This window comes from Tympanuchus pallidicinctus, unplaced genomic scaffold (genome assembly GCF_026119805.1).
Source record: "Tympanuchus pallidicinctus isolate F22 unplaced genomic scaffold, pur_lepc_1.0 scaffold18, whole genome shotgun sequence".
Taxonomy (NCBI): domain Eukaryota; kingdom Metazoa; phylum Chordata; class Aves; order Galliformes; family Phasianidae; genus Tympanuchus; species Tympanuchus pallidicinctus.
The window spans coordinates 2,052,991-2,070,915 of record NW_026294699.1 but is presented as its reverse complement, the minus strand read 5'-3'; the positions used below and the strand labels follow the sequence as shown (position 1 = coordinate 2,070,915).

The 17,925-nt window shown below is 52.4% G+C and overlaps 2 protein-coding genes across 4 annotated transcripts; one reads left to right on the top strand and one right to left on the bottom strand.

Annotated features, from left to right (window-relative positions):
- The first annotated feature begins 127 nt into the window (after positions 1–127).
- ANTKMT (adenine nucleotide translocase lysine methyltransferase) lies at positions 128–3,812 on the top strand. Of its 3 annotated transcripts, none has more exons than XM_052680044.1 (5): positions 128–313; positions 403–507; positions 871–1,011; positions 1,215–1,265; positions 3,621–3,812. In XM_052680044.1, the coding sequence occupies exons 1-5, from the start codon at positions 152–154 to the stop codon at positions 3,795–3,797; spliced, it is 636 nt and encodes a 211-aa protein (XP_052536004.1). In that variant the 5' UTR covers positions 128–151; the 3' UTR covers positions 3,798–3,812. The 3 variants fall into 3 exon arrangements, with proteins under 3 accessions (XP_052536004.1, XP_052536003.1, XP_052536005.1); XM_052680043.1 differs by lacking the exon at positions 3,621–3,812 and adding an exon at positions 1,557–1,987 and having other exon boundaries at positions 131–313; XM_052680045.1 differs by lacking the exons at positions 403–507; positions 3,621–3,812 and adding an exon at positions 1,557–1,987 and having other exon boundaries at positions 131–313.
- On the bottom strand, positions 2,504–16,680 carry CCDC78 (coiled-coil domain containing 78). Its single transcript, XM_052680021.1, has 15 exons — positions 16,154–16,680; positions 15,803–15,934; positions 14,805–14,891; positions 14,367–14,546; positions 10,964–11,119; positions 10,825–10,875; positions 10,165–10,253; positions 9,525–9,603; positions 8,953–9,078; positions 7,410–7,621; positions 6,641–6,812; positions 6,163–6,206; positions 4,447–4,513; positions 3,526–3,626; positions 2,504–2,835 (listed from the first exon to the last, which is right to left on the bottom strand). Exons 1-15 carry the CDS (start codon positions 16,229–16,231, stop codon positions 2,709–2,711), a joined length of 1,701 nt encoding a protein of 566 aa, XP_052535981.1. The 5' UTR covers positions 16,232–16,680; the 3' UTR covers positions 2,504–2,708.
- Between the last annotated feature and the right edge of the window lie 1,245 nt (positions 16,681–17,925).

The window sequence follows — 17,925 nt, the reverse complement described above, 5'->3', positions numbered from 1 at the left end:
CACAGCCACACCGGGAGCTGCCACCTTCAGCAGCCGCAGCCAGAGCCGTGGAGCCGGCAGCTGAGCAGCAGATGAAAGGCACCCAGCGGGCGCGTGGCCACGCAGGCAACGGAAGGCCCGGGTGTTGTGGGGGCCGCCCCTTCCGGCAGCAATGGACGCGGAGGCGCTGGACGAGCTGGCGGGGCAGCTGCAGGGGGAGGCCCTGGGGGGCCGGGGGCTGCTGCAGCTGGCGGCCACCACCGGCCTGGCTGCCTACGCCGTGTGGGCTGCCGTGCTCATGCCCGGTTTCCGCCGGGTGCCGCTGCACCTGCAGGTACCCCCTAAAGCCCCCCCAGGTGGGATCCCGTCTGCTCGGCGGGCTGGGTGCAGGGTGGATCTCCCCGCCGTGCCGTTTGCCTCCAGGTGCCATACGTGCCATCCAGCGCCCAGCAAGTGGCCAACGTGATGGGGCTGCTGCGAGGCCGCACGGGGAAGACGGCGGATCTGGGTTCTGGGGACGGACGACTCGTAAGGGGGGAGAAGGGGGACCCCGGTGAGGGAGGGGAACTCAAGGGCTTCCCCGGTGCAGAGATCCCCAGGGCCGCAGTGCTGCACCCAGCAAGCTCCCACTAGGGCTGGTGCTGGAAGGCTGCCCCAGGGTGCCCCCCCAGGTACACTCCTATATACACCAACACACCCATATACCCCTCTGTGCCCCCTACATGCAACCCCTGTGCCCCCTAGAGGCACCCACCTGCACTCCCCTCTATCCATCCGCAATCCCTATATACACCCCGATACACATCTGTGTCCCCAGTGCCCAGGGCAGGAGGGAGCAGTGGGCCCCAAACCCAACAGCTTCATTTCAGCCCCTGTTCTCTCACCCCCCAGGTGGTTGAAGCTTACAAGCAAGGACTCCGACCGGCCGTTGGCTATGAGCTCAACCCCTGGCTGCTGTGGCTTGCCAGGTACCGGGCCCGCAAGGCTGGATATGAGGGGAAGGTTTCCTTCCTGAAGCAGGATCTGTGGAAGGTAACAGCTGCATGGGACAGTGGCTGTGCAGGGCATCAGCCAGGAGCTTTGACTCAATGATCCTTAAGGTCCCTTTCAGCTTGGAATATTCAATTCCATGGCATCTTTGCTTGCCTTAAGGCTCACAGCACTCAGCAGTGCTCCCATACTTATCCTCCAAAAGCCTTTTGCTTCTTTCATTCCCCTTTTCCTTCTTTTTAAAGGCAAATCTTTCCGATTGCTACAACGTGATTGTGTTCCTGGCTCCCAGCGTGGTAAGTCCGTGTGCTGAGATGCTGCTGTCCTCAGGAAGCCTAGCAGGGAGGTTGTCCTTAGAAAAGAGAGAAGATCTGGAATATGAGCAAACAGTCTTTACAAAATAAGGCCCAAAATAGGAGACTGGAGGTGAAGAAAATCACAGAGCCTGTGCTATGGAAGGGCCATTGGACACTGCTGCTTTTAGGGACCACTTGGGAACCATTTTGCTATGGGACAGCAAGTGGGTCACTGCAGCACGGTGACGCTTCCCTAAGGCCACCCGGCCTCGGCTGTCTGTCTCTCCCCAGAAGCCCCCCCTGGCTGCCAAACTCCTGGCAGAACTCCCCGATGAGGCACGCGTGGTGGCTGGCCGCTTCCCCTTCCCCTGCTGGACCCCAAGCAGCACCATTGGGCAGGGGCTGGAACAAGCCTGGGCCTACGACATGAAGGAGGTTCGGCGCGCGGCACGGAGCCGCACAGAGGGACGTGCGCTCTGACAGCAGCTCCTCCAGCCTGCTACAAAGGGTCAGCAGTGTGGCATCGGCAGCAGCTCTGCCACCAGTGCTTGAGCAGTGCTTAGCTGGGCTCTTCCGCCAGGACTTTGCCTCTGAGTGCCTTCCAAAGCGATCAGCAAGGGAGAAGGAAAATCAGATTGAGTTAGCACACAGTGTAAGGGCTACACCTCCAGTGCCTCTTTTTAGTCCATTGCTTCTGAGAATAAATGTTTGTACAGATCTTTCTCAGAGTTTTGTGCTTTGCCTTTGAGCCAGAGGGTCTGAGCAGCCCCTGCTGGCTGCCCCAGGGTTCTGCTCCAATGTTCTCTTGAGGAGGGGGCAGGAAGTCTGTCTCACCTGCTGCTGAAGAATTCAGTTTGGTCCTGCTCACATCACGTAGCATTTCTTTTTCTAGTTCCAACACAGAGGAAAAAAAGTTATTTCACCATGACAGAGCAGCTCATCTTCTTTCTGTAACCTCTTAGAGGCAAAGTCCAGCTTGAACCACTCCTGCCCTTTTCTTTTAAAAACTCAGATAGGAGCAAAGGCAGGAGCAGAGCCAGCCCTTAAACCAAGAGCACCTCGCTCCAGGTCTGACCTAGGAAAAGCACTGCAGCATCCTTGAGGGCAGGAGCAGGAACTTGTCACTGCAATCACACAGCAAACAGTTGCCCAGGGGTGGCCCTGTGTCCCAGTCACAGTGTGCTCAGGGAAGGAGAACTGCCACAGCAGAGTGGTCAGAGGACAAACACAGCACCACCGTCTGTTCCATTTCAGTACAGTTAATTTGACACTGAGGACACCCATATGGTTCCCTGCATTGTGCATCCCAGCTCTTGGCCAGGGAACGATGCCTTGGCCAGGGAATGATGCTTGCCTCGGCCAGTCTCAGGACAGAAAGTCCTTTTCTTTTAAACTCTGTTTTTTCCTTACAACTGTGCTGCTTCCTGGAGTTGCAGGGCAGAGCTAGAGCTCACGGCTGATGGCCCTCCTTGATCTGGGCAGTGAGTGAGCATCAGCTGCCCCAGCACTGCGTGCGCGTGGTTCCTCACCACCGGCGAGCTTCCTCACCCACAGCACCTCCTGCCTGTACCTGCAAGAGGGAGACAACAGTGATTCCCAGCACGGTCGTGGCCCTGCTGGCAGTTCACTCACAGAGGTGATCAGTTGAAGTGCCTGCTTCACCCTGTCTTTGCTGCATGCTCAGAACAATGTGTCATCAAGTATTGCTTGCCAGCCAGCACAGGTGCTGAGCCACGTTGGTATCTCAGCCCTGACAGAAAACTCTGTCCTTTCCCTTGGGAAGAGCTGTTCATCACCTCTGCCATGTGCTAGAACCAGCAACCAGCCCATGAGCATGAGTCAAGCTCCCAGTGACTGCTGCCTCGTGCCTGGCACAGAGGTGGACACTGCTCCAACAGATGTGCTCTAGTTGTTCTCACCCTTCCGTGCCCCAGCAGCTGTTCTGCCTGCTGTGGGGCACAATGAGCCCATGAGGAAGGCTTTGGATTTTAGGCAACCCTCCCTTAGCCACCTCCAAAGGATGGGTTAATGCTGATGGAAGGGAGATGCATGGCAGGACAGCAGATGTGCCTTCTGATACAGAACAGGGAATGGTGCCAGCTGTCCACACAACAACATGATGACAACAGCTGCACTGAGCAGTGCTGAGGGAATGTAGCAATGAGGTTGGGCAGTGACAGAGCAGTGGGCACCACCATGTCTTAGGCAGTCACAAACCTCTGGCAGAGAACCTCTGGGAAGTAGGATCCTACTATCTCACCTTGCTAGGTGCTTCTCTATGTAATCCTGCAGCTCCAACACCTGTTCCTCTGCCACAATTGCCCGTGTCAGCAGCTGACTCCTCTCCTTCTCCAGATCCTCCTGGAGTGGCAAGGAAAGCATGGAGAAAGGAGGGAGCTCCGTGAGATGAGCATGAAGGTGCTCAGCCCCACTCTGCCAGGTAGGACCAAGCACTTTGGCTCTGGCACCACCTGGAATGAAGCTGCAGAGGCAGCCAGGAGACCAACGTGCTCAGAGAAAGAAGCCTGGTGACAGTGGCCCAGCTTTCCTCCTGGCCATCGGCCATACAGACAAGGTAACTGGGACATGCCAGTAATGTAGTACCCTGGTTCAATCATCTACAATTTACCCACCAGAGCCTCCATCCTGTTTCTAAAGCCTTTCCCCAGTTGTCCCACAAGGCACTGTTTTGTCAGCACCCCTCTTTCTCCACAGCAGCCCTATTGCTGCCATTGCTGCTGGACAGCAAACCCCATTTCTGCTAAGCCCCCCCCCCCCCGAGTTTCATGGTTGCTGCAGGACAATGTTGTGGATGGAAAGAACTCCAAGGCACAACATTCCTGCCTGCAGCGCAAATGTCTTCACACCCAGAGGGAACCAGACCAGCATAATCACACTCCAACCATATTTCTATAACTTGAACCAAGGTTGAGAACTTGTTTCACAGCTATCTCAATATTTGATCTGAAACAAGAGATGGAGAGATACCAGCAATGTGCAGCTGTAAAGGCTGATCTACTCCTTTCAGCAGCAAACCCTGCGTACACCACTGATCACTGAGCAGAGTCACTCGTGCTCACAGCCAAAGCTTTGGCCAGAGAAGGGCCCACCTGGAGCACCGTGCCCTCAGCATGGGAGTCAATGCTAGACTTGTGTCAGATAAGCTGTTCCAGACCTTTACCTGGGTGGTGTGTGTGAACTCCTGGAGCTGCTTCCTGACCTCTGCCCAGCCCTCTTCATCCTGCTTCCTAGGAGAGAGAAGATTGTGATTGTGCACAGGCATTCAAACCAGCCCACGTACAAGTGACACTGCTCTGTTTGGGGGCTGGATGCACTCACGTCCATCAGAGCATAAAGCACAGAGCTTGGAACCTTTCCTATCCTGATGCCCCCAACCTCTTCAGGGCACTCAGTGCTGTCCCCGTGCCCAGGCATGAGAGTCACAGCCCTTCTGCCAACCTGGGATTCCCGCTGGGATGGCTGGATTTGTTCCAAGCTCACATCAACACTCATACATCAGAGGACACCAAGCAGAAAGAGTCATTAACCTGACACTGCAAGGCTGAACTTTATGGAAATAGAGAGCTGGGTATGATCAATGCCAAACGCTGGCGCTTTTCATGTCTGTGAGCATGGAGCCGCTCGCTCGGAGCGCTGAGTGCGATAGGTGAGCTGTCTGTGCAGCCCAGCCGTGGGAAAGTTCTTCCTATTCTGTCCCAGTCTGAATAAGCAAAACACAGGTCACATCTGATGCTCAGGGAATTTTGGTTGTATGAACTGAGGAATGCATTGTGTTCGAGCACTGCAGCCTGCAGAGCGGCTCCGCTGCAGCCGTGCGAGTTCCCTCTGGTGGCTGCAACTCAGGCCAGGCACACGAAAAGCATGGCTGAAGTTTCACAGGAGCAGAAGTTAAGAGAACAATAAACAGGGAACCCGCACTGATAAGGACGAGAAACCCAGCTGTAGTCACAGCTGCAGTGCTGTGGAGACACCAGGCTTCGTGTGTCTGCTAAGAGCAGCAAGGTGACCTCGAGGGTAAAAACTACAGCTACAAAAACCTTAACAAGACACATCACTGTGCGCTAGCACTTCTCTGTCTTGCTCCTGCATCTGCCTAAATTAGCACATCTGTTCAAGGATTCGTATCATCTTTTCAGTGTGGAAGACACAGCAGAGTCTGTAAGGCTCAAGTTCTTCTCCAAGGCACTCCTGTGGAGCCCAATGGCTCAGGCATTGGCCAGCTCTTCTGTGTCAGAATCCGGTTAATGAAACACCTGGCACCTTCTCTAGGCCACCACATTTTGAAAAGTAAAAAAATCCCAGCTCAGATTTTTCTGACGCTTCATTCTACCTCTGCATGGCTACAGCTGGTAGAATTTCAATAGAAGAACGAAGCAGGAGGAAGAGACTGATCAAAATGAGCCCAAAAACAGCCTGTCAGCAAGACAGGGCAATGCCAGCACAGGGCAACCTGAGTGCTCCTGCCCAGCTTCTGTGTTGGGAGGGAGGAGAAACAAGGCCATTCCAGGCTGGTGTTGTCTCACTGGCCTTTCTCAGGTTGTGGGCCACCAACGCACTCAGCTTAACTCCAGCTTCTAAAGAGATCAGTGGGACTGAAAACATGATTAAATCAAACATGTGCTTAAGAGCTTTCTTGGATCAAAGCCCAAATGACCAACTCATTTCACCACAGGAAATGCTGTGCTGAGACGACAGCTGGCTTTTCTTCTCAGAAGAGTTCCTATCAGCTCTCCTTCTCCCTGTTTATTACTGTCTTCAAGTAATGCAAAAAAAAGAGAAAAAAAAAAAAAAACCCAAAACCCCAAAGTACTCCTCAATCCATACAACAAGGAGAATTCAGAATTACAATTTATCCCAGGAAAAGACGACGACTTACTGGTCAGGAGACAGCTGAAAACCAGAGGTTTCCTTCAGTCTTTTCTGAAGGCAAAGGAAAAAGAATATTTCTGTAAGCACGAAACTGCTGCAATCTCACAAGTCCTTACCACTGCCTTCTAAGTGATAAAAGTATCCTAGCACCCCAGCAACTCCCAGTGCTCTGCCAAGGAAGGGATGTGCAGGAGAGTCTTAAGGAGCCTTCCATTCTGCTCATATTTAAATCAACGTATCTCACACAACTGAAGACCTCACTTTGCCCAGACAGAATCAGTGGCAGGCTGCAGAGCTAATAGTGTGCTTCTCTGTGTGTTGGTGCTGCTTGGACATCCCAAACTGAGCAAGCACTGCCATTGCCAGTGCCACAGAGACACAGCAAACCCCTGGGAGGAGAGACCAATTCCGTTGCTCTATCTATTGCTTGCGAGAGCTTCCCAACCCAGCTGCACTGCTGCAGTAAGCCAGCAGCCCAGCAATACCTTCTGCAATTCGTGTAACTGCAGCTCCAGTTTGGCTTTGCTCTCCCGCAGCCGGTTCAGCTCCTGGGTTGTGTTTGTCAGCAGCTCTGGGTCTGTGATGGCAAAGTGGAGCTCAGCAGGGCCGGAATCCATCTCGCTGCTGCCCAGGGAGCGGATCTTCTCTCGCTGCACACTGTACCAACGTGGCAGAGGCATTGGTCTCTGGTAGCTTTGGTGAAGTAATGCACTGAGGGCTGCTGCTGCAGCTGCAGGAGGTACCATTGGGTCCTGCTAACTTAGCCAGACCAGCTGCAAAGGGTGAGTGGCAGAGCCCAGCAGCAGCACGTGCAGTATTCCTGGGAGTGCTTCTGAGGGGAGCTCATCCTATACAGCTATTTGTGGCTTTTATGCTTCCCACAGCCCAAGCTGCTGAGAGCTTTGGAGTAGAGCTGAGAGCACTTGCAGGAAGGGTTGGGAAGGTAGAGGTACCACAAATAACTCCTGCATTTCCACACCATTCAACGGAGATTCAGTTTCTCACCCTAAATTTGGCACAGGAGGAACCTGTGTAACAAGCAGCTCTGGTGTGCCCAAGCACTGTGGTGTGCAGCTGCAGACATATTTCTCTTGCCTTGTCAAGAGCATGGGGACAAACATGCCCTCCACACCTCTGTGCACCTAAGAGCCCTGCTTGCCTTCCTTGCAGCAAGGGGCCTGGTGCTGTGGGGCACCTCCACTTTGTCCTCAGCGATGACCTGAAGAGACAGAGGGAGCCCAGGTTTAACCCTACCTGTATGCAATCAGCAGGTTCTCATGCTTCTTGGCCAAGTTTTTCATGCGTTTCTTGTAGCTGCGTGCTGCTCCAGCCAGCTGCTCCTCCCGAGCCTTGTAGGAAGCTCTGATGTCCTTCAGCATGTTGTCCACAAAGCGCTTCATGTCTGCATGCTCAGCTGGGGCCTTGCTAGGCCCACCTCGGGTGCTGGGTTTACCATCCATGTACTCCTTTAAACATACAGAAGAGAAAATGGAGAAGGCAAGTCATTCCCTAGATGCAAGTAACCCACCTCCCACATGGAAGTTCCAGGAATATTTGTGATAACAGCACTCGGGATAGCACATACCTTCTAATTTTAAAGAGACATTAATTTGCTTAAAAGAACTTCCACCCCACCCCCTCAAGGCAGAGGTGCACTGTTCAGTGTCCCTGTATTAATGATCCATTGATGGAATGCAATCAGCACCATCTCTGATCTTGCATTCTTTCCACCATGCCCCACTCCCTATGAGACACCCTGATACAAGTTAAATCGTTCTCCATAGTAAACATCGCTCTGCTCGGTCTCCTGATCTATCATCCCACCATGTTCTTCACTGCTAACTTTCCAGGACAGCAATTACTGCTGTGATGTTATAACGTGATGGAAAGCATTGGTGGCAGAGGAGCACAGTTCTAGACTACAGCGAATGAGAACAAGCCCAAATACAGCAGCTGTGAATAAAGAAACAAAGGAAGAAAAACTGCTTAGCTTTGGAAGGCATCAGGTAGGCAGACCCCCTCACCTCTGCTGCCAACTGTTAATGAGGGCTGGGAAGGGGTGGGTCCTGGTTCCAGCTTCCTGGTTCATTGCATGCACCTGAGCTCCCCTGGGTTGGCCCTGCCTTCCCTCCAGGTGCTCAATCGCTGGCTCAGGCTGTGACTTAGTATTTCCACTACAATTGCCAACAACTACGGAGGTAAAAAAAATATTTCTTCCCATTCCCTGCTGAATGCAAGCAGGTCTCCGTGCCTGAACCTGCCAGAAACGCTTGCTCTCTTCTGGTTCTCACCGTGCTCTGTGGGCCTTACTCTACCAAAGGCTCTTGCTCCCAGAGCAGGTCCCAGGCACTCGCATTACATGGCTCTGTGCCGACCATGGGGCTGGCAGAGCTTCCGCTGCGGACAGCAGCAGGGGCACCGTGGAGGCAGCAAAGCGAGGCGGCAACAAAGCAGCAGTGGCATCGCCTGGCCTGCCGAGGGGAGTTGTCAGGGCAATGGGGACTGGAAGCCAACTGGAAGGCAGCCATAGTAAATAAGAGGATCTTTCAATCCGAGTAATCTGACCAAGAAAGAAAGTCCCAGCAGAAACTTGCTGATAGTTCAATGTAGCCATACAGGAAATCTGCGCCAGGAGGGGGCTGGCACCTCCTCTCCAGGCCATGCCAAGGACTCAGCCAAGCATCCCAGCAAGGGCTGGGGAGATGTTCCAGCCTCCGTCTCCCTAAGCCCAGCGAGGAGGGGAACAGCAGCAGCCTGCAAGAAGGATGCAGCCTCCTTCAGGCCTGGGGGTACCCACCGCTACGTCCCTGATGTACTGCGTGAGCCGGCAGCGGTACTCCTCGCTCAGCTCCTTTAGCTTCAGCTGCAGCTGGGAGTTCTCTGCCTCCACCTCCTGGAGTTGGCTCTGAGAGGCGAGCAGCACCTAGGCACAGCAAGCACACACTGCTGCCCTCACCCTCCGCCTGGGCAAGGGGAACTACAGAGCTGGAAAAGAAATGGGGGCTTCATTCTCAGATATTCTGTTTCCCCCGAGCAGAGATGTTGGGAAGGGCTTTTTGTACAGAATATTTCTCAAAATGTTTATAGTCCATATTCCTCTGCTACCTTTTGTCGTTTGCAATCCCCCGCAAGTGACTTCAACCCTTTCAAAAATAACAGTTCCTCCCACCCCAAGCAAGCAGCGCATCCCACCACATGCACTGCACACCTGAAGAAGGAAACCATGCAGGGAGAAGCACCTCAGTGCCACAAACTCCCTGGACAGTTGGAGCACCTCGATGCAAGGCCACCCGCCACACTGCCAGCCCTCGCTTCTGCGCTTTGCACCCATCTGAACCACAGGAGAGGGTGGGAGGGAGCTCGCCTTACTGCTGATTGCTCTGCCAGCTTCTGCTGGGGGTCATGGACTGCTTTCTTCGCCTTCTGCAGCTCCTTCCCCATTGCGATCCTGGGCACAGAGGAGGAAAGCACTTTTTTTTGCAGACCCCAAACATCTTCTTAGGCCCAGTACTGCCAGCTTTGAGAAGGAAATCGCAGGTAATGACAGAAACCTTTCAGCAGCTGTTGCTGGGCACCACCAGCTGAGTGCTGAGCAGAGGCTGCAGAGCTCTCGCAACCAAAGATACATGTCCTGCCTGGCACGAGGCTTTGGTTTGGCCAGCTCCCTACTGGGACAGCCTCTGTGGGGACTCAGGGCCCACTGCAGCCTGCTGACTGCTGGGGGGTATGGCTGAGGCTCTCCATGCTGCCACACATTGCCACATGTGTCACTGAAAGTGAGTTTTCAAGGGTGCACGAGTCAGCCAGGGATCTAAACAGACTCTTGAGGAGACATTCAACCCTCTTCAGATCCTTGCAAACATCAGCTTTTGCTTCCAGCCCTCACTTCTAAGAGTGAACACACCAAAGGGAGGCTGCTTCTGCTCCTCTTTGTAGGGATCACATTCAGCTGCAATGGGCTCCATCAGTGCCCAAGAAGGGAAGGACATGTGTGCTCCCAAACACTCACACTTTCTCTTCCAGCTTCTGCTGCTGTGAATCGTAGGTTTGCTTCAGTTTTTCAATCTCCTCTTTTATGTGATCCTGGTTTCCAAGCAACTGAGGGACAAGCGAATGGGAAGATGAGAAGGAGAGCTGACAGAAACAGAAGGATTCTTGAAGAGAGAAAAAGTGAGGAGAGCCTCCAGCCAGCCCAAATCCTGCTGGTAGAGAAACACAGGGAAAAGGCAGGATTGGCTGGCAGTGCTCTGCAGCACCTGGTGGAATGATGTTTGGATATGCTCTCCCAAATGAGATGCCGACCCTGACAATCAGGATCCTATCAGGAGCTGCTGGTGGAGCTCAAGCTGGTGTCACTGGGCTGAGGATGGAAATGAGGCAGGAAATAGCTCTGTGCTCCATTTTTGGGTGCTTTACCACCTCCATCTTTTCAAGTATTGACAATAAGCAAGTCTTTCCTACACTTGTTGGTTGTTAAACTCCTGCCTCTGTTCCTCAGTGGGCAGCTGCCCTCTCTCAGCTTTTGCTGCACAGGAGCTGGAGTTATTCTGGTCTCAGCTTCACAGCTTAAGGCAAATAAACTAAATCCAGGCATCAGTTCACCCACAGAACCCAAGTACCAGTCGCTCAGAGTAAATCCCCCCTCTGCTTCCCAAGGACCCACACTCACATTTCTTCCCAGGTTTTGCCACTCATGTTCAGGGGCAGCCTCGTCTTCTGGCTGTTTTTGGAAGAGACAGAAGCAGGTACATGTCGGACCCCTGTTCTCCAAAGAGCTCAGACTGTGAGAAAGGCAGAGAGGCCCTTACCTTCACCTTCTGAGCAGGGGCACGATGCATTGTTACTCTGCCTGGCTCAGCAGTGGGCTCGGTGGCCAAGGCACGGGAGTGGTGGTGGTTGCTGTCTGTGCTCCTTGCATTGGTCAGGCTGAGCAGCTCTAGGCTGAGCTCTTCATTCTTTAAGACCTGCCGGGCCAAACAAGAAGGACAGAGCTCCTGAAATGCTGCCTCTCCAGCTCTGCACGCTGTTTGTTCAGCACACACTCACTGCTCTTGCTGTGTACACAGAGCCGGCGCTTGCATCCCCTCCTGAAAGCAAGTTTTAGTTTTAGTTCTCTCTCATACGTCCAACGATATCAGTGGTTTTCTAATTCTCATGGAAATGCAGGGCATCACCGTCAGGCAGAAGGCAAAGCCTGCAGGGTTACCCTCGTGTAACCTTACTCCCCTGCCCATCTCACTCTCAGATAGGAATCAGGCTCAGCCCTGGGCACTGCTCCTCCAGCACCTCTCCATCCCACCCTCCAGCCTCCCTCCTCACCCCAATTCTGTACTCCCCACACAGCTTCCCAACATTTAGACGGGTCTTTTCCCAAACAATGGTTCTGAACAGTGCTGGACTACATAATGTAAGGGAGAATGGCCAAATATCCATCCATCTCGGCTGATGCCACTCAGCTAATTCCAGTTTTGTTTGAATGCATACCTCCAGAAGCAGACAGCCCACAGCACCGTGTAGGCAGTGAGATTCAAAGCAGTGCTGGTGTGAAGTGACACATTTCCAAAAGATAAAGAGTATCTGAATGAGAAAAGCTCTGTTACAGGTGATCTGGAAGGAACACTGAGGGAATTCATGTCTCACGGGAGGGTTTCTATGTAGATAACAAAGCTTTGATGGGGTTTATGACTGGGGACAAGCTTGAGTAATTGTTACCATGGCAGTGAATCGAGAGGATGGGAGGCAGAGGTCATCTGAGTCATCCATGTAGAGAATAGCTTATCAAAAGATAGCACAGGGTGGGCTGAGGGAGAGAGGAGAGGAGAAAAGAGGCTGACAAAGAGGTGAGATATACAGCTGTGAAAACTGACAGCTACGCAGAGACAGGCGGCTCGTTCCCCAACCGAAATCCATCCATCTGCAGCTGTCAGCCCCGACAATTTGATCAGAGGGGGTCACATCAGCACACGAGAACCGGTTTTTTGGCCAGGAAAAGAAAAAACAACAACAACAAAAAAAAACAACAGGGATGCAGTCCCAGGTTTGAGGACGGGCTTCTGTGCCTCCTGCGTGCCCTAAATCCTGGCCCCGCTCCAGGGAAAACCCCGCATGGAACTGGTGCACATTTGGGTTCCCTGCTCCGGCCTCGCTTTGTAGCACCGCTGCGGCCTGTGCGAGCCCCTGAACAAAAGAGGAGGAGGAAACAGGGAGTTGAGAAAAGGTCAGAGTGTTGAAAAGGAAGAATTTACAGCGCGTTAGAAAACAGGCACAAAGTGTCGGACTGGCATCTTCTGGAAGGCACTTCCCCAGGGACAGGAAAGGGCAGCGCGGCCGCTCTCCTCGGCGGGGACAGACACAGGGCGATTTGTGAATCAAGGCGTACAATGGGGGTGGCAACAATTCAGAGACTCTAACTGTTCCCTACAAGGGACCATGAATGAGCCCGCGGAGCCGCTTCTGCGCCAAGCAGCCATGACAACATATTGGCAAGGTCACAAGTAGCACTTGTAATTGGGAATGTGTAAAAGGTTCATTGTCTCCCGCGAAGGGCTCCGGGGAAGGGGAGGGGGCAGAACCGCAGGCTGCTTTTGCCATTTCCTTTGGGAAAGTCCACACTGGGAAAATAATGAGCGAGAGGCCCATGCCACGACCAGCTCCTGCCTGCCAACTTGGAGCCTCTTTCGCCTCAGGCAGGGATATTCAACAGCCAGAGCCAAAACACCGGGGCAAAATCCTCACCCTACCGATTACAACCCAGGGTTCCACCCTTGGCTTCTGCTCCTTGCTCCACTGCTTCTTCAGGGCGCTACCCAGGCACGTCACTTAATCCATGTGCTTTTCTCCCCTTGAAACGTTCCATGTGAAAACAGTGTATGATTACTGCTAACCTGTTAAAGCCATCACTCTGAGATGTCAGCAGCCTGAAAATCCAATTTTTGACTAACGTACTGCACCCCCTTGGGGACAAGAAGCCACTGAGCTGGCTGTACTTGTCTCAGCAGAGTGCTGACAGTCAGCTGCACACACTGCCTCGTGCTCCCCAGGACAAGGGCTGCAGGGGGGGTTCTCACCCTGAGAGCAGTCAAGTTTGCCTCCTCGTGGGAAGTTTTCACTCCTCAGCTTCTGGGAGACAAATGGCAGCACGTGTGTGTGTGTGCTCTGCACACATCCCTGCTGCAAGGTGTTCAATTGGCTTTTCATGTTCAATTCATGTTCAATTGTCTTTTCACTTACAGGCTGGGAGCACATACCCCACTCACTGCCACGTCCATACGAACAGGGATAACTTCACAAGTCATTAAGTGATTTATTTGGAATAGGACGGTCTCGCATACCCCCCTCTACTTGAGTTCTGCAGATAGATGCTCATCATGAAGAGAGAAGGGACAGACAAGGACTAATGCTCCGGGTGGAGCTTTGTTGCTTGTAGGATGATGTTGCATTCCAACACTGCTTAGAGCTGTGTGGAGCCAATGACCCTTGCAGGCTCCTTCCACTTCAGAATATTCTAAGATTCTACGATTCTAAACTAGCATGCCCCACATCTTCCCATCACAGGTCAGCACGAGGCCAGCACAGTAAACTAGGTCATTTGGCTGCACCAGCTGAAATATCTGCTGGGGTGGGAGGCAGGAGCGTGTCAGTCATCCGACCCAATTCAAAGAGAAGAAGTGGGAGGGGGAGGGAAGAGAGGAAGGCCTATTAACGTAGCTATTCTTGCCAAAGAAATGCACAGATCCGAGATCCAAAATACTTCACTTAATCATCACTAATTTAACAGTCACCAGAAGATTCGCTGTGTTTTAAGGGAGAATCAGAAACGTGCTTGTATTTCATATTTTTATAAACTTGTCAACTTCAAAAACTTCGAGGCCCCTTCCCGCCACCAAATGAAGTGAGAGAGACTACAAATGCGTTCCCATGCAGCCTGTGCAAGCCATGCAGAAAAAAGGGAAACAAAGCGTGCTGGCAGTCCGAGGGATCTGAAACGTGCACTCAGAGCAGACCTGCAATGACCTCTTCTTTTGCATTGCTAGGGGTGGGGAGCTGGGACAGCGTGAAATAGGGAGCCTGATGGCAGAAAGGCGCAGTCACACGCAGGTCAGTGTGGGTGCAGGACTGATCCAGGCTCGGATAAACAACCCAAAGACAGCCAAGTTGTCCATAGGTCAGATCATCGTGTTACGGAGTAGAGAAAACCAAATGCCATCTCACCTCCTGGTCGAGTTCTTTGCCTAGCGCCAGGTAATTACTCTTCAGAATGATGTATTCGTCTGCCAGCTCCCTCCTGCTGGTCTCCAGAGTGAGCAGGTGATCCCGTAAGGCATCACGTTCCTCACTGACCTTCTCACTGCGGAGCTCCAGTTCCAGCACACGGCTCTCCAGGGCCAGGATCTGCAGGGCAGGGAGGGGGCAAAAGAATTAGGCTGTGGCAGAGACCAGCAGTAATTACACGGTATTTATTTGGCCAGACTCGGTGTTCTAGCACCAAGGGAGATGAGTTTCACATGAATTTCGTAGTATCTGGGGAAACAGGGGAAATCCACTGCTCTAGATAAAGAAAAGAGAATACGCCTAGCAAGCAAACATGGGTATGCAACAAATGTGCATCCTGCATAATGATATCTGGCAGAGCTGAAATCTTTCACATACCATATTTTTCAGTTCAAATTTCTCTGTTTCATACTGCTCCTTCATTTTGTTTGTCTCAATTTGGAGATCAACGAGTTCTTTGGAAATCTAGGAGAGAGAAAGGACAGTATAAAAAGTCCACGGACCGTTCTGAGGCCAGTAAAGATTTTCAACTGGCTGCACCGGGGAATCAGAGCTCAGAGACAGAGGTCTTGAAAGGATCAGGTTGGGCGTTAGAAAAGATTTCTTCTGAGAAGGAAAAGAGTGGTGGGGATTGGCACAGGCTGCCCAGGGAGGTGGTAGAGTCACCATCCATGGTGGTGTTCAAGAGGTGTGGGGATATGGCACTGGGGGACGTGGTCAGTGGGCATGGTGGGACAGGGTGGGCTTGGACTCGGCGACCTCAGTGGTCTTTTCCAACCTGGATGATTCTATAATTCCATGATTCTATGACCAGCAGCTGCCCCTTTTACCTGAGCAATAGTGGGAAGAGGAACTGCAATCAGCTCCCAGCTTTTTGGGCTCTGAAGCACGCTGCCCCTCAGACACACCAACAGAAAGGCAAAGTCAGAACCCTCAAAGAGGAAAAGCTGAAGAGAATCAGCCTCAAGGTCTTGTCTATTCCAGAAGGAGGAGGTCATAGAATCACAGCACAGTTGGGTTGGAAGGGACCTCAAAGCCCATCCAGTTCCAACCTCTGCCATGTGCTGGCTGCCCCCCACCAGCCCAGGCAGCCCAGGGCTCCATCCATGGGGCACCTCCAGGGATGGGGCTCCCACAGCTGTGTGCAGCAGGGCCAGCCCTGCATCTCCCTCTGAAGGTGTGTGAAGCTGGTGGGATCGCACTCAATCCTAGCTTGTTCCAGCCTACACATTTACAAGGAGCAAATGGAAAAGCCTAGATTTTGGGAACACGTTGAGGGGAGGTCGCAGCATTTCTAATGAGATTTTCCACTGCTGATCTGGGCTCGCAGGGCTTCACAGCTCAGTTCTCTCTCATTATTCAGGAATCTGTTTTACCTTCAGTTTTTCCTCCTCACTGAAGACCGTTCTGGGTGACAAATCTGGTTTGGAGCCAGCCAGCCTCATCATCCTCTCCTGCACGTCTCCAAACCCCGCATGGAGCCTCTCATTCCTATCCTGCAGCTGCACCTAGAGACACAAAGCAGCTCTGACAGCCAGTGTCAGTGAGCAGAGCTCTCCTCTCCCATCACCGTGCTGATGGAAGGGAAGAGCGGAGGATATCCAGAGAGGAAATGCAGCTTTCAGAGCTTTAACAGATTGCACTGGGGTTTTTCCTCTTCCCATTTCCCTCGTGGGATTTGCAGAGCACTGGTTCAATGACAAGGCTGCAAACCTTCATATACTCACATTTTTGTTAGCAAGATGCTGTGCTTGCTCCGTCAGAGCATTTACATTCTCCTTATCTGCAACACGTCCAAAATCCATGTGTGTGAGGCTCAGTGCTCGCTGGCTGGGATCTTTGCACTGTTCTAGAGCAACTGAGAGTGAAGGCAGGACCTAGGGATCTCTGTGGCAGCAACTTTCCTCTCTAGGGAAACCACAAGCAGTGTTGCTATCAACTTTGGTTGCTAGAGGGTAAGCTGTCCACCTCGATTTTGAGGTGCAGCCAAGTACTTGCAGCCACCTCAGGAGCTGCTGGAGGGAAAGAAATGACACTGCACAGAGCAGAAATTCCAACAAGAAGCTTAGCATACACTCCTAGTGAAGAAATGCTGCCAGTGAGGAAATGCTGTTCCAAACCCAGAACCATGCTGAAGGAACGGCCTCAGTCTCTACTGTGGGGAGCCTGACAGAATATCAAATCTGGATTTCAATCTCACAGTTCAAGCCTTTGATCCAACCCTCTGCTCCGGGACAGATATCAGCTTGCTTCCCTGCACTTTTTTCACTGATCTCTACAGTGCTTGTATCTCCCGTGCCATTTAGGAAGGACAGCAATACAGATATGAAAGGCCAATGAGCTCTCCAAAGGGATCTTTCAGCTCTGACCAAGCTACAGCCAGTAACAGGGAAGACCTTCCCAAATGTATCACTTAGCATCAGGGATGCAATGTGGAAAAACGTGAATTCTAAAGCAAAACACACACTGCAAGACACTGCCACAAAAGCCAGTTGTGTGCTGAGAATGAGACAGGGAGAAGTTCCCTATGCTGAGAGTTGCTAGCAGCTCTCCAAGCAGGAGCTGCTTCTCTCACAGCCACGGCTGAACTTTGACTTGCTGCAGCCTCAGAGGAATTTGTCCCAGCTCGTTTGTCAATGTTCACTCACAGTTAGAGGCACACTGAACTCTGATGAGCGCAGGCAGCTAAATCTGGACTGTGCCGGCCCATGCAGCGTCACTGAATCCAACTGGCCGTCTTCCAGAATGGCCAGGATGAGTCCCAAGCACTGCACAGAGCTACAAGTGCTTGAACACAGCCTCTGCCATAGGAGCGAGGGCCACAGAGTGCCAAGGAGCAGAGGATAACGCTGGAAAACCTCGGTGAATGGCAGTCACGGGGTAAAACAAACGCTGGCTTTTATCTTATTTGAGACTTATTATCTCTGCTACTTCTGTAGGGCAGGTGAGTTTAGGTAAGAATTTCTCTCTTAAGAAAAGCGTTGATGATGCAACGTTCGAAAGGACCAGAGCTCTGAGGAGCTTCTTATAGCTAAGCTGAGACTGTAACTGAGGAAGAGGGCCTGGGCTGACACAAGCACTGTGCTGAGCACCATTCTCCAGCTCCCCACCAGCAGCATCTAGTCCAAAGGCCTGCAAGCACCTAGATGTGAATTTCACAACAAACTACAGATGTGCAATCCAGCAGCAGAGCTTCTTTTGGGGCTCGGGGGAAGGAGATGCTAATGAAAGATGCAGTTACATCTTATTTTTCTGCAAAAGAACTTAATAGCCCCGAAGTGATTTTATTAAGGTAATGAAAGCGCTGAGCAGAATTCACAGTTTCTTCACACCCACAGCTGAGCAGAAAGCCAAATTCACACAACGCCCACAGCACTGGGGTGCTTGGAAGCCTGCAGCAGGTGCTGCAGCACAGAGGGGAGAGGAGCAGAGCCACGTGTCCCTGGTGCAGATAGGTGGCCACAGCCAACGCTGGCTCCCAAGGGGCACCTGCTTCACC